General features: G+C 49.9%; 1 protein-coding gene across 3 annotated transcripts in view; it reads left to right on the forward strand.

Moving 5' to 3' along the window:
- MORN3 (MORN repeat containing 3) overlaps positions 1–13,903 on the forward strand; it is a 16,289-nt gene continuing 2,386 nt past the window's right edge. Inside the window, exons 1-7 of one of the 3 annotated variants that reach the window (XM_025933484.2) lie at positions 1–115; positions 2,497–2,669; positions 7,646–7,803; positions 9,587–9,746; positions 12,573–12,757; positions 13,059–13,142; positions 13,472–13,708. In XM_025933484.2, coding sequence (XP_025789269.1) covers positions 2,525–2,669; positions 7,646–7,803; positions 9,587–9,746; positions 12,573–12,757; positions 13,059–13,136 — 726 coding nt within the window. In that variant the 5' untranslated portion in view covers positions 1–115; positions 2,497–2,524 and the 3' untranslated portion in view covers positions 13,137–13,142; positions 13,472–13,708. Of the gene's footprint in view, positions 116–2,336; positions 2,670–7,645; positions 7,804–9,586; positions 9,747–12,572; positions 12,758–13,058; positions 13,143–13,471; positions 13,709–13,903 lie in introns of those variants that run through there. The other 2 variants (XM_086681632.1, XM_086681631.1) reach the window with 2 other exon arrangements.

A 13,903-nucleotide genomic window follows, 5' to 3' on the forward strand; every position in this document is an offset into this window, starting at 1 on the left:
CAGGGACGCCTAGGCGCGAGCTGCACTCGGCGACTGAAGCTGGAGGCTGAGACCCCACCGCTCTCGCCCCCGGGGCTGAGGATCCAGGTTCCGCCTCGCAGGTGAGCTGGCGCAGGTGAGTGGGGTGGGTGCTCGGGACGGACCCTCAGCCATCTGGGCGCCGCCCCTCCACCTTCCGTTGTAGTTTATTGCGATTTAGTATACAAACTACGGGGCAGAGTCCGCGCACCGCCTCATAAGGCTTCCTTCCCCTGTCAGTGGCTCACATATTAAGACCGCAACCTCCTCTTGAGTTGAACCTGTGTTCCCGAGAAAGTGTGGGACAGAGGATGATTTTATACTACACTGATGTGGCATTAAGTAACACCCAGTGACATCGTAAAAAAGTTATTAGGTTCTAGGTTCTCTTACACTTCTGAGTAAGCCAAGGAGAAAGTGTCAGTTTGGGGGTAATATGACACTACCAACTTTCTGAACATTTGCTAAACTCAACTTCAGTAAGCCACAATATCTAGCTAAGACTTAAGTTGGTTTCTTTATAGTATTTCAATTTTTACAGTACCTTCCCCTTAGGGTATCTGACGCTCCTTTTCCATTTATAGTAATGACATGTGAAGTCTCTTTCTTCACATGATAAATACATTGATTTTTAAAAGTGAATTAATTTACATGTAAAAATCCATCATCATACAGGTGGTACTAGGAAATGGGAGGGGGAAAAACACATTAAATTTAAGGCCTGAGACTGTTTACTCCCTCCCAGCTTTTGCCCTTGCTGTTTTCTTTACCAGGAGGGACTTACCCTGTTCCTAGGCACGATTGTCAAAATAAATGCCAGCCTGTGTGCTTAGTCAGCCTGGTCAGACTCCTGGAGACCCTGCTGTAGCCCAACAGAAGGAACTTCTTGATGTGTGGGCCCAGTGCAAAATGGAAAAGGGGGCCCTCACCCACAAAATATTAAGAATTAAAAAACAGTGGGGCACCTGGGTGGCTCAGTCGGTTGGGTGACCGACTTCGGCTCAGGTCATGATCTCACAGTTTGTGAGTTCAAGCCCCGCGACGGGCTCTGTGCTGACAGCTCGGAGCCTGGAGCCTGCTTTGGATTCTGTGTCTCCCCCTCTCTCTACCTCTCCCCTGCTCACACTCTGTCTCTCTGTATCTCAATAATAAATAAACGTTTAAAAAAATTTTTTTAAATAGAATTAAAAAACAGTGACATCAAAGGAATAAACCAAGCACAGGCCCTTCTAAGGGTGGGCCCTGTTCGACTGCACAGGTTGCATACCCACAGGTTGCTGGCTGTGGGTGGTTGGATGCTTGAGATACCATGACCTCCTGAAACCTGCTCAGCCCAGAGGTCATTCTAATTGGTCAGTACCTATCAGGATATTGGTTAAATATTTCACTCTAGCCCCTTCTGCCAGCTCCACTGGCACGTGTGAGTATTGCCCAAACCCATGGAGCAGGATAGATGGTATTTGCTGAGGGGAAACAGATCCCCTGATTGGGAGGAGACCATCTTTATCACCTTGCACAAGCTGCGCCGAGACGCACAGATAGACATGAATGTCCTCACTGGAGATCTTGAGGACATGAAGAGCACAGGTGGCGGGGTCCCAGACTACAGAGAGACCTTAGACCACCCAGAGATTCCCTGCAACCCCATCAGGCGTGGCAGGAAGGAGAGCCCTGGTCTGATGGGAAAACCTAAGCAGGTAATAAGGCAGACAAGTAGAATATCCGGGCAGAGGGCAGAGGTCATAGATAAAAGGATGACCATCCATCCTGGTGTGCCTGGGATCAGCCCAGTTTTGGCACTGAAATCCAAATTCCTAGGAAACCCCGCAATCCTAGGCAAACCCGGACAGTTGGTCACCCGAGATGTAGTATCCTTAGTTGGTGGGCTTTCCTGACCACTTCAAAAGCCAGGCCCTGAGCCTTTCCAGTACCTGCTAACAGATAAGGCAGGACCAAAAGAACTACAGTATTGGGTGCTGGGTGCAGAGAAGGTGTCCCTGTGGGCTCTGCTACAGCATCTGTCTGCCAGCCCAGAGTGGCCTGGCTAGCTCTTCTCCCCCCAACTCTCCCTGAGTGAATCCCACTGCTCACCACTGGGAGCTCCAGGCCAGGCTCTAGACTTAGGACCAGCATCCACTCTGACTGGTCATATTGGTTATTAAATATGTGACTTTCAACCATCGGTGGGGGACAGCTTTGTCATCACAAACCCCCCTGCTCTACTGGTTTCCCTGGGTTCCCAAGCAATTGTGCCATCAGACCCACCTCAGGGAGGCCCTAGAGATGCAAAGGAGATGACAGACACAGGCCAGTCTAGTGCAGAAGGATCCCCCCCAAATGGCTGCTCATCTGCCCGGGGACTCCAAATACACATGACTCACACCATTTGGGCTCAGACAAGTGCCTCCTCAGGAAGCCCCGGGATCCTGGCATTACTAGGGACACACTGAGCCCCTGATGTCCCTAACCCTTTGCCAGCACCTCTGGTCCCACAGAAGCAGCCAACATGCCTAACTCCAAGTGCCTGCAAAAGTCGGAGCCCCTGTGGAAGGAGTGGGACCAGAAGGCCCAAAAGAATGGACTGAGGCACCAGGTGAATGCTGTCAATGGTGACTGCTATGTGGGCCAATGGAAGGACAACATGAAACATGGTGAGTGGGGGATCTTCAGGGGCTTGGGAGTATGGAGTCTGGGCCATGGTGGGTGATGGGGGCCAAGGAAGTAGCTGGCAGAGCTTGTCAGGGACGTAAGATATCATAAGACATGTCACCAAGGCTCCCCCAGGGAGTAAATGCTGCTGACCTGGACCAGCTGGGGGCCTCCACAGCTTGGGGCTCTGGAACCAAACTCAACCCTGACTTTAGATGACCAGGGACCAGCGCGGGACAAAGTGGTCTTGAGATACCAACCATAACCACAGCCTGGGTTCTAGGAACTCCAGCATAGTCCTTACCCTCTGAGACCTGGGCTAAGTTGGGCCTGGTTAGCAGGAGGAAAAGGAGCCCCCCAAACCACTTGCAGTGGCGATTCAAAGAGCTCTGATGTGGGGGTCTGACCAGTAATGAGTGAGAGAGGACACACACACACAAGCACATACACACACAACTAGCTGGGGCTTCAAATTTAACTGTAGCTTTAACCAGCAAACAGCATGGGGGTCCTTGTGGTACAAAATCAGCCCTGAAGAAAATCAAGTGTTTTTAAGTTTTATTTATTTAGGGGCACCTAGATGGTTCAGTTGGTAGAGCATGTGACTCTTTTTTTTTTTTTTTTTAAGTTTATTTATTTATTTTGAGAGAGAGATAGAGTGAGCAGGGGAGGGGCAGAGAGAGAGGGAGAGAATCCCAAGCAGGCTCCATACTGTCAGTGTGAAGCCTGATGCGGGGCTTGAACTCATGAACCATGAGATCATGGCCTGAGCTGAAACCAAGAGTTGGACACTTAACCGACTGAGCCACCCACGTGCCCCAAGCATGTGACTCTTGATCTTGGGGTCATGAGTTCAAACTCTTGTAATCTCTACACCCAACATGAAGTTCAAACTCATGGCCTCAAGGTCAAGAGTCACATGCTCTTCTGACAGAGCCAGCCAGGCACCCCCCAAAAAACAAATTTTTATTCTAAACAGATGGTATGGCTTCTCACTCAGGACTTGAAATCCAGATGCTATGTTCTTAACCACTTTTCTGTCCTGCCTTCCTGAGCTAAGCACTTTGGAGTCCATAAAGCTGGGTCAGAATCTCAGCTTCACCAACTCTGGCCTTGAGGAACTAATTACCCCACTCTGAGCCTCAGTGTTCCAATCTGTAAAGTGGGAAAATACTTATCAGTAAAGATAAAAGATGACGTCTATCAAGTGTGTAGCCCAGGGTCTGTATAGAAGGGGAACTTCTTGAGTGTTCTTTGAGGGCTGAGCGTGGCAGGGATCACCACTCCTGAGAACTTTCCTTGTCCGGAAGCACTCCAAAGCTCACCCCACCCAATGTGCGACACAACACCACCACTCAGCACTGACTTAAAGGCCAGACTTTATGCAGCTACTCCGGGCTTTGTGTGCAGTTAAAGATGCCTGTTTGTGTGCTTTAGTCCCTGTGGGCAGTAGGTGAGGTGGACAAGGCCCTAAACTAGGAATCAGGATCCCGAAGTTCTGACCCTGGCTCTACCACTGAACAGCTGTGTGATTTCGGGTAAGCCATCTCCCATTCTCTGGATCTCAGCTGTCCCACCTGTGATATGAACTCATGGGTTGACAAGGCCCTCTGAGCCCTTCTTCTGTGTGAGTCCTGCCTCCCCTAGGACCCTGGAGGCATAGAGCTGATTGGGCTGGGGCTCCAGAAAATGGACCTGTCAGAGAATCCAGACCCAGCCTCCCCTCTCTTCAAGACGTGCCTTTGACCACGCTGACAGGGGATTGCTGTGGTGTAAGCAGCCTGGAAGCAGTCAAAAGTCATCATCATTCAGGGCAAGGATTGGAGTGGCTAGTGCTTCCCCAGCCTGTTCATTCGTTCACTCTGCTAACACCCATTGCACTCCTAGTCCATGCCAGGCCCTGTACTGGGCATCTGCTTAATGCCAGCCCCCAGGGAGCTCCAGTCTCACAGAGAAGCCACACAGTAAGTAATATCCCATTTTAGAGAAGAGGAAATTGGGACTCGGAGAGAAGAAATTATTTACTGAGGGTCACATACCTATGTGCTAAATGACCTGGAGGCAGAAGCCAGCCTCCCAGAAAAAAAAAGGAAACATGCTGTCTCGAAAACTCAGTGACTATGTATGCTACATGGTGGAGAACCATGGGGATGACTATAAAGCTATGGCCTAAGATGAGGAGGATTACTGTCAAGATATCCCAAAACAGATTCAGAGTAAGACCAATGTCTATAAGCATTTTTACCCAGCAGAGTGGCAATCCTTCCTTGATTCTTTGCAGAAGAATAAGATAGAAGTTGAGTGATTGAGGGGCGCCTGGGTGGCTCAGTTGGTTAACCATCTGATTCTTGATTTCAGTTCAGGTCATGATCTCATGGTTTGTGAGTTCAAGCTCCTCATTGGACTCTGTGCTGACAGCACAGAGCCTGCTTGGGATTCTCCCTCTCCTTCTCTCTTTGCCCCTGCCCTGCTCATGCTCTCTCTCTCTCTCAAAATAAATAAATAACTTAAAAAAAAAAAAGAAGTTGAGTGATTGGCTTATGCCTGCCCCAGGCTGAGACCTCCTCCTGGACCAGAGAAGCTGGAGCCAAAGTGTAAGATTTTAGGCAAGGAGAAGCATGTGGCTAGATCGATCTCTCTCTCTCTCTCTCTCTCTCTCTCTCTCTCTCTCTCTCACACACACACACACACACACACACACACACACTCCTCTCTGGGGAAGGAACTGTCTCCCAGACGCTTCTGAGGGCCCTGGGAAAAGCCAGAACCTACTGTTTTCAGAGTGGGTGATTTGTTTATACATAGTCTGTACATAATAAAACAAGGTTATTTTGCATCAAAAAAATAAAAATAAAAGTGTGGCATCAGGATGTGAAGAGCGCCAGAGAGGAGACACAGAGGCAGCCATGAGAACACAGAGAGGTGATGTTTGAGCTGAGTGCAAAAGGATAAGGATTCACTTGGTAGAAGAGCATATCTTCTAGATGGTGGAATCAGAATGGAAGGCTTTGGGCTGTATTAAGTCTTGTTCAGTCTTGTTTTTGGAACTGACTGGAAGCCCATGTGCCCAGAGCAGAGAGAGTCAGGAGAAAGAGCAGGCAGGACAAGGGTTCCAACCACAAAGGACCTTATTGGGGCGCATGGGGGGCTCAGTTCATTGAGCATCTGCTCTTGGTTTCCGCTAGGGTCATGATCTCTCATGGTTTGTGGGTTTGAGCCCCGCCTAGGGCTCCACACTGCCAGTACAGAGCCTGCTTGGAATTCTCTCTCTCTCCCTCTCTCTCTGCCACTCCTGCACTCTCTCTTGCTCAAAATAAGTAAATAAACTAAAAAAAAAAAAAAAAAAAAAAGGACCTTTGAGGAGGTGGTAAATTTGCCGTCATCCCAGAGGCAAACAGTCTCATTAGACCAACTTGAATCACATGCCCTTCATTGAACCAATCACAGTGGCCTGGGCTGATTGGCTAGCCTTGCCAGGGGGAGGAGTCTGATCCATACAAACCTTAGGGATTGAGAGTTTGGGAGGTGCTGGTTCCCCAAAAGGAATAAAATTAGAAGGAGGACAGGTATAGACAACCCAGTGAGAGCTCTACCTCAAGGGCAAAAATAATTGCTAACATCTTTCCTATTTGCAGGCACTGTTCTAAGTGCTTTCCATACGGTAATGAATTTAGTGATAGAACAACCCCATGAGATTCTCTCATCTCCCTTTTACTGATGAGGAGCTTAATAACATTGAGGCACTTAATAACATTAAGTTATTTGTGCAAGATCAGAAAGCTCACAGGGACAATGTTGGATTTGTTCCTGAGCTACCAAGGACCAAGACATGAATTGGCCCATATAGGTACTCCACAAATATTTTATTCGTCCTTTTGTTCAACAAATGTCTTTGTTCAGCATGTATTTGTCTCCTGCAACTTGCCAGGCACTGTTCCTCGGTGCTGGGAATAGAGCGGTGAGCAGAACGGACCAAAGTCTGTGTCCTCAGAGAGTGCACATTCTCCTCATGGAGAGCTAGACAATAGACAATAAATGATAAGTGAGTGAATTGTCTGTTAGGTTAGGAGTTGATAAGGGATATGGAAAGAAACAGAGCAGGGTAAGAGAGGAAGATAGGCTTGTGATTTTACAGGGGTTGGTCAGGGTAAGCCTCGCTGAGAAAGATTTGAACAGAGACTTGCAGGAGGTAGGGAGTGAGTGAATATTTGGAGAAGAGCATTCTAGGCCAAAGGATAAGCAGGTATAAAGGCCCTGAGGCAGAAGCATATCTGGCGGGATCCAGGAACAGCAGGGAGGCCATAGTGGTTGGAGAGCAGTCTGGAAGGCGGGAGTGGAAGACACAGACGAAGCAGGAGTGGTAGGAGAGGGTCCCCATGTGTGTTCTGGAGAACTGAAGAAATATGCAGAATATTTTCTAGAAATTCTGGCCATCTGGCATAATCATTCAGTATTATGAATAGATAAAGCTAGGGGCACCTGGGTGGCTCAGTCGCTTAAGTGTCTGACTTCGGCTCAGGTCATGATTTCATGGTTCATGAGTTCGAGCCCCGAGTCGGGCTCTGTGCTGACAGCTCCGAAGCCTGGAGCCTGCTTCGGATTCTGTGTCTCCCTCTCTCTCTCTGCCCCTCCCCCGCTCACATTCTGTCTCTGTCTCTCTCAAAAATAAATCAACATTAAAAATATTAAAATAGAAAAAAAGAGACAAAGCTTATTATTAAGAGAAAAAGAAGTGGCAGATTTCTACTTGGGATTTGTTAGAGGAATCTGGTTTCAGAGCAAAGGACTGGAGAACTGCTATTTGTAGAAATGGAACTTTCTTGGTGTTTTCCCTACTGGTGGGTGTCTAGGGGCACAGACCCTGGCCCAGCCCTTGAGAACACCAAGGCAGCCCCTGAGGCCAAGGCAGACACAGCATCTGCCCCTCCAGCCCCATGGCTGCCGTGTCTGCAATCTTGGCCCGTCTCTGTGTCATCAGGAAAAGGAACACAGATCTGGAAGAAAAAAGGAGCCATCTATGAGGGAGACTGGAAGTTTGGGAAGCGAGATGGCTATGGCACCCTCAGCAATCCTGACCAAGAGAAGGGAAAGTATAGGAAAGTATACTCTGGCTGGTGGAAAGATGATAAAAAATCGGTGAGTGGTTCCCATCATGCTCTGGGGTGTGGGCCGGGCTGAAAGCAGGCTGTGTGTGTGTGTGTGTGTGTGTGTGTGTGTGTGCAGGGGGAGCAGTCAGAGAGGCCTGGGAGAAAAGGGGGGAAGGGTTGAGGGAAGGAGGACAAGGGCACTGTGTGCGTGGGAGAAGGAAGGGGTGGGGCATCATCAAGGGTTCTCAGAACAAAACCCAGGAAACAGGAAGCAAGAGGAGAGGGCCCAGGGAGGAGCCCATGAAACCCTGTGGCTACAAAAAGCCAGCCAGGCTGTGTGGGGGCCAAGTCTCCTCCCCCATCTCCCCCACTCATTTCCTGGCTTTCTTTTCCCTGGGCATTCCTTTCTAAGAATCCCCCTTCTGTTGGGCCTGAACAAGAAGGGGGTAGGAAAAGTGGGAGCAAGAAAGCAAAGGCCACACCCTTGGCCACAGAACAAGAAAGGAAGGTCCTGGAGGTAGAAGCCAGCCAGAGGCATATCCTCAACCCATAAGTGCCTGACCCCTCACCATAGGCCATAGAGACAGGTAATAACACAGTGCTGCTATTGAACAACTGCTATTGCGATGCCAGAGTCACAGCATATGATGCTTCAGCTAACTCACAATATCGTCATCATCTCATCACTCATTTTATTCATAAGGAAACAAGCTCAGAGAGGTGAAGTGCCTTACCTGGGGTCACACACTGCTGGCAAGTGGTAGAGCTCAGGATTTCATGATCTCTGCTCTGAAACTGTTTACTGACCAGTAGGGAGAGAGATCCCAAAATAAACAATTCACATTTAATATGGCGTTAGGATAGAGGTTTTCACAGGGAGCCCACAGGAATTGAGAATTCAGGGCAGGCTTCCTGCAGGAGGTGATGCCAAAAGGTACAAAGACTTAAACGGAGGGAAAAAAGGAGAAGAGGAAGTAGCAAAGTGGAAGGAGCAAAGAATGTGTCAAACAGCAAGGTGTGTGTGCCCACAGGTAGGAGTGAGGGGGGAGGGGTAGGCGGGGGCCTTGAAGGCTATGTGCAGAATCAGGATTTTGAGGGGTAGACGGGCTGCTTAACCCAACTTCCTTAGGTGTGATCTGTGGGGAGTCCATGATTCTCTGTAGTTGTGGTGTTCATTTTTCTGGGGAGAAAGTCCATAACTGATCGGATTCTCTCAGAAGCATCTGTGACTTTAAAAAAAAAAAAATTTTTTTTTTTCAACGTTTATTTATTTTTGGGACAGAGAGAGACAGAGCATGAACGGGGGAGGAGCAGAGAGAGAGGGAGACACAGAATGGGAAACAGGCTCCAGGCTCTGAGCCATCAGCCCAGAGCCTGATGCGGGGCTCGAACTCACGGACCGCGAGATCGTGACCTGGCTGAAGTCGGACGCTTAACCGACTGCGCCACCCAGGCGCCCCAAGCATCTGTGACTTTTAATAGGGTCAAATCAAAGCTGAGGAGAGGGGGCAAACATGATCAGATGTGCGATGTAAAGATCTGTCTAGCTGCTTACTGGGGGATGCATGAGGAGGGGAGAATGGGAGAGTTGGAGGAAGGGGACCCGTGAGGAGCAGAGACGAGATACTGGGCTGCATGAAGGTGACAGCATAGGGGTGGAGGGCAATGGGACAACCCGGGGAGCTTTTTCAATTCACGACCATGAGCTTGGGATGTAGGGCTGAGGGAGGAAACAGGGAAGTAGCCAGGGTGTGGCTTGGGTGCCAGGGAAGATGGGGGTGACTTTCCTGGTGTTGGGGACGCCATGAACAGGGACACCTTCGTGCTTTCAGGGCTATGGGATTCAGTTTTTCGGACCCAAGGAGTATTACGAGGGTGAGTGGTGTGGCGACCAGCGCAGCGGGTGGGGCCGCATGTACTACAGTAACGGCGACATCTACGAGGGCCAGTGGTTGAAGGACAAGCCGAATGGGGAGGGCATGTTGCGCCTGAGTAAGTGCCCCGCCCCAATAGCCTGCTGGCCACGCCCCACCCACAACCCTTTCTCCAGCTCCAGCTAAGATGAACGACGGGACCAGATCCCTGCCCTCAAAGAATTTATATTCCTTTTTTCTTTTTTTAAGTTTATTTATTTATTTTGAGACAGGGTGGGGGAGGGGCAGAGAGAGAGGGAGAGAGAGAATCACAAATGGTCTCCAAGCTGACAGCACAGAGCCTGACCCAGCCTCAATTTCACCAACGGTGAGATCATGACCAGAGCTAAAATCAAGAATCTGACTCTCAACCGACTGAGCCACCCAGATGCCCTCCTGGGAGCTTATATTCGAAAGGGGGAGCCTAACAATAAACATCAACAATTAAGACATTTTCTTATGGTCCTAATAATCATAGTCTATGCTCACACAGCACTGAGCTCACTTAATCCTCGCTATGGTCCTATAAGATAGATACTCTTAGCCCGATTTTACAGATGAACTACTGAGGTACAGAGAGGTTAAGTGACTTGCTCAAGGTCAATGCAGTCTGTTAGTCGTTAGATCCAAAGTGCTAAGGAATATCCCTTGAAAATAGAAAGGTGTGTTGGATGACAAAGGAGTTGTGGACAGGAGCGATTTAGATTGACTTATGGTCAGGGAATGTCTCCCTCAAGAGGTGACATTTGAACAGAAGACTTGAAGGAAGAGAAGGAACCTGATAGGCATTGAGCTGGGAAAGAACAGAGGAAAGAGTAATCAGTCAAGTAAACTGCCTTAGCGTCAGGACTTAACCCATTCCCTACATAGCAACCAGCATGAATTTTTTACAGATTGGACCTGGTGGCTGCCCTGCTTTCAACCATCCGTGGGCAGCACCATCTGGCCCTCCTCACCTAATTGTGCTTCCCACGTCTTCCTCTGGGAATCCCTTCATTTCAGCCAGACTCACGTTCTTCCAGTTCCTCCCACGCTTTCTGCCTCAGGGCCCTTGCACTGCAGTTCTCTCTTCCCCGCAATAGAAAGAAGATCCTCCAGGTCTTTGCACTGTCTCCTCCTCAGAGAGGCCTTCCCTGTTCACTCCACTAAAGCACATTCTCCTCAGCACCTGCTTGCTTCTTTTCCTTTTTAGCGCTAGGTGTATAACCTTGGGCAAGTTTCTTTCTGTCGGTGCCTCAGTTACCTCACCTGTAAAATGGGAGTGATAGTAGTACCCACTTTGTAGGTGCTACGAACACGTCTGGCACATAGTAGGCTATCTATAAAGCTAGTGCCATTGTCTCTCCAGACTGTGAGCTGGATAAGGACCTGGACTGCGTATTTATTTTGTTCCCCACTGTTTCCCCAATGCCTGGCACATAGTAAGTGCTCTTAGTGAGGACACAGACCAGAGCTCAGTCTCCTGAAAACTCAAGATTCCAACTTCCAGTGAGATTTGGCCAAACTGAGGCATTGGGGCCACTGAGGAGGGTTTAATCCAGTCACTTCTGTCTGTCGTCCTCAATCCCCCAGGCACCCAGTGCTGTGCCTGCTTTCAGTGAGCATCTGATAGCCTGCATTTAGTGAGCACCTGCTGCGGCCACACATAGTGTAAGGGTTCTAAGTGCATCATTTCTAGTGGCCCAGACTCTGGAGACAGCTTGCCTGGGTTCAAATCCCACCTCAAGCTCTTACTACCTACGTGACCTCGGGCAATTTGCTTAAACTCTCGCGCTTTGGTTTTCTCATCTGTAAAGTAAGGATAAAAATAAAACTTAAGTAGGGTATTGTGAAGGTTCACTGAGGTTTGTGGAGTGCTTAGCATGGTGCCTGACACGTAACAGTAAGTGTTCAACAATATTAGAGCTCATACTTGGAGGTAGCAGGTGTCAGCAAATTACAATCCTTGAACCAAATCCAAATCCAGCTCCACGTACGTTTTGGTAAGTAAAGTTTTATTGGCACGCTGACTTGCTCATACATTTACACATTGTCCATGCTGCTTTCATGATTCGATGGCAGAGTTGAGTGGCTGTGACACACAAAGCAGAAAATACCGTCTGCCCCTTCACAGAAAAAGTCTGCTGACCTCTGACCTAGAGTTTATCCAGTATCCTTCTAAGCCCTTTCTGTGTTTTGACTTATTTAATCTCCACCGCAATCCTGTGAGGTAGGTGTTACTGTTATTCCCATTTTACAAATGAGGAAATGAGACAGAATGGTCGAGTGATTTGCCCGAGACCACATGGCTGCGAGCGTCTCAGCGGAGAAGTGCTAGCTTTATTATTACTCCTTTTGCAGCACCACCACCATCCGTTGAGCAGGAGAGTTAATTCATGATTAAGAGCATGGTCTCCTGGGATGAACAGCCCTTGGCTTCAAATCTTGTCTCTGACACTTCCTAGCTCTGTGACCTTGAGCACGTCAGTCAAACTCCCTGAGCTTTCAAGCTCCATCTGTAAAAATGGAGTCCGTTATCCTTCATAGAACTGTTTTTGTGAGGAGCGCGTGAGGTCAGAAACATAGCAAAGAACCATGCGCAGAATGAGTGCTGGAAAAACATTGCCTCTTCATGTCAGTAGCTACATTTTGTATAAATAGGAAACGATGTTGCTCATCCAAATTCAGGCAAGTAGTGGAGGCAAGACTTGGACCGGCTCTGATTCCGGAAGCCATTGACACCCCTAGGCTCTGACGTTTATAGTTCGGGCCTCCCAGACTCCAGGCAGCCCAGCCCAGGGCACTCTCAACATCTTGGTCTCCTTCTGGCTTCCCTGTGGGCACAGTGGCATGGGGAGTGGCCAACGTGGTAGTGGGGCCTGGTCAGGTGTGTCCAGCACCCAAGTGACCCTGTCCTTTCCCCCAGAGAACAGGAACCGCTACGAGGGCTACTGGCAGAGGGGCATGAAGAATGGGTCGGGCCGTTTCTTCCACCTGGACCACGGTCAGCTGTTTGAAGGCTTCTGGGTGGACGACGTGGCCAAGTGTGGCACAATGATTGACTTTGGCCGCGATGAGGCCCCTGAGCCCACCCAGTTCCCCATTCCTAAGGTGGGCAGCACCCACCAGGGCCCTGTGGCCACACCCAGAGAGTCAGAAAACAGTACCTCCCCCCCAACCGCCCACACACACCCAGGCACATCCAGCCTGGCCAGGCCTAGCCCAGCCCAGCCCAGCCAGGGAACAGACCAGATTTTGTTTTCAGTCGGGGCATCCCCACGGAGACTGGCAGCGCCCAAGGCAGATAGCACTTCCAGAGTCGGCAGCACCCCACAAGGTGGGCAGCACCCCACAGGATGGCGGCCTGGGCCTTCCATGCTCCCCAATCCAACCCCTTACTGCTTCCCTCCAGATCGAAATTCTAGACCCTAATGGTGTGCTGGAGGAAGCCTTGGCCATGTTCAAGAAGACAGAGGAAGATGAAGATTGATGCCAGGTGAGGGATGGGCATACTTTCCCCCCTCGGATGTGGTTGAGAAAGCTCCTGGGGTCTCCTTTGGCCAAGGGGCTCAGGGGCAGGACCAGAGGGTGGGTTTCTTTCCTCCTGCAATCCAGCTGGTTCTTTTTGGTTCCTCCCCTTCAAAACTCATTTCCTCAAAGACCAGGTCCCTCCTGAAAGCCCTTGAGTAAGGTAGTTTGCCCCAGGCCTGCACTTGCGCATCTGTCCTAGCCCCTCCTCGTGTGGGTGTTAAGTGGGGTTCCAGGAGAGGGTGATGGTACAGCATCTTTGGGTCGCCAGCTGCCACCAGCCCCTTGCCCCTGCAGAGAACACACCAGAGCTTCTGGAGAAATTCAAGCCTGTCGCCCAACTGCTCAAACCGGTGCGGCTTCTGCAGAAGTGAGTGGTGACTCGGGCACACCCTTGGCACCCTCAGAGGGCACCTCACTCCTCCCAGCACTGGATCATCCTCTCCCCAGCTGGCTTTGGGGATCCTCTTGTTACAACTTTCATTCTGGGCCCCCATTCCTGAGCACGGGAGTATAAAGAACCTGGTGGCTTCAGCCCAGGGCTTGCGGTGTGTGATTGTGGGTGGGGTGGAGAGGGTGGAGTTCTGGGAAGGACTTTAGGTGAGGAAGACAGACGTCCCCACGGGCTGCATGGATTTACCCAGGGGGAGAAAGAAGTGTCTCTAGGTCTCTGACCTTTGAGATACTCCAGGGAGAAGAGCCGGTGTCTGGTCACATTGGCCACTAAGA

This window comes from Puma concolor, chromosome D3 (assembly GCF_028749965.1).
Source record: "Puma concolor isolate L17-30 chromosome D3, mPumCon1.1.hap2, whole genome shotgun sequence".
In the NCBI taxonomy this organism is placed as follows: Eukaryota; Metazoa; Chordata; class Mammalia; order Carnivora; family Felidae; genus Puma; species Puma concolor.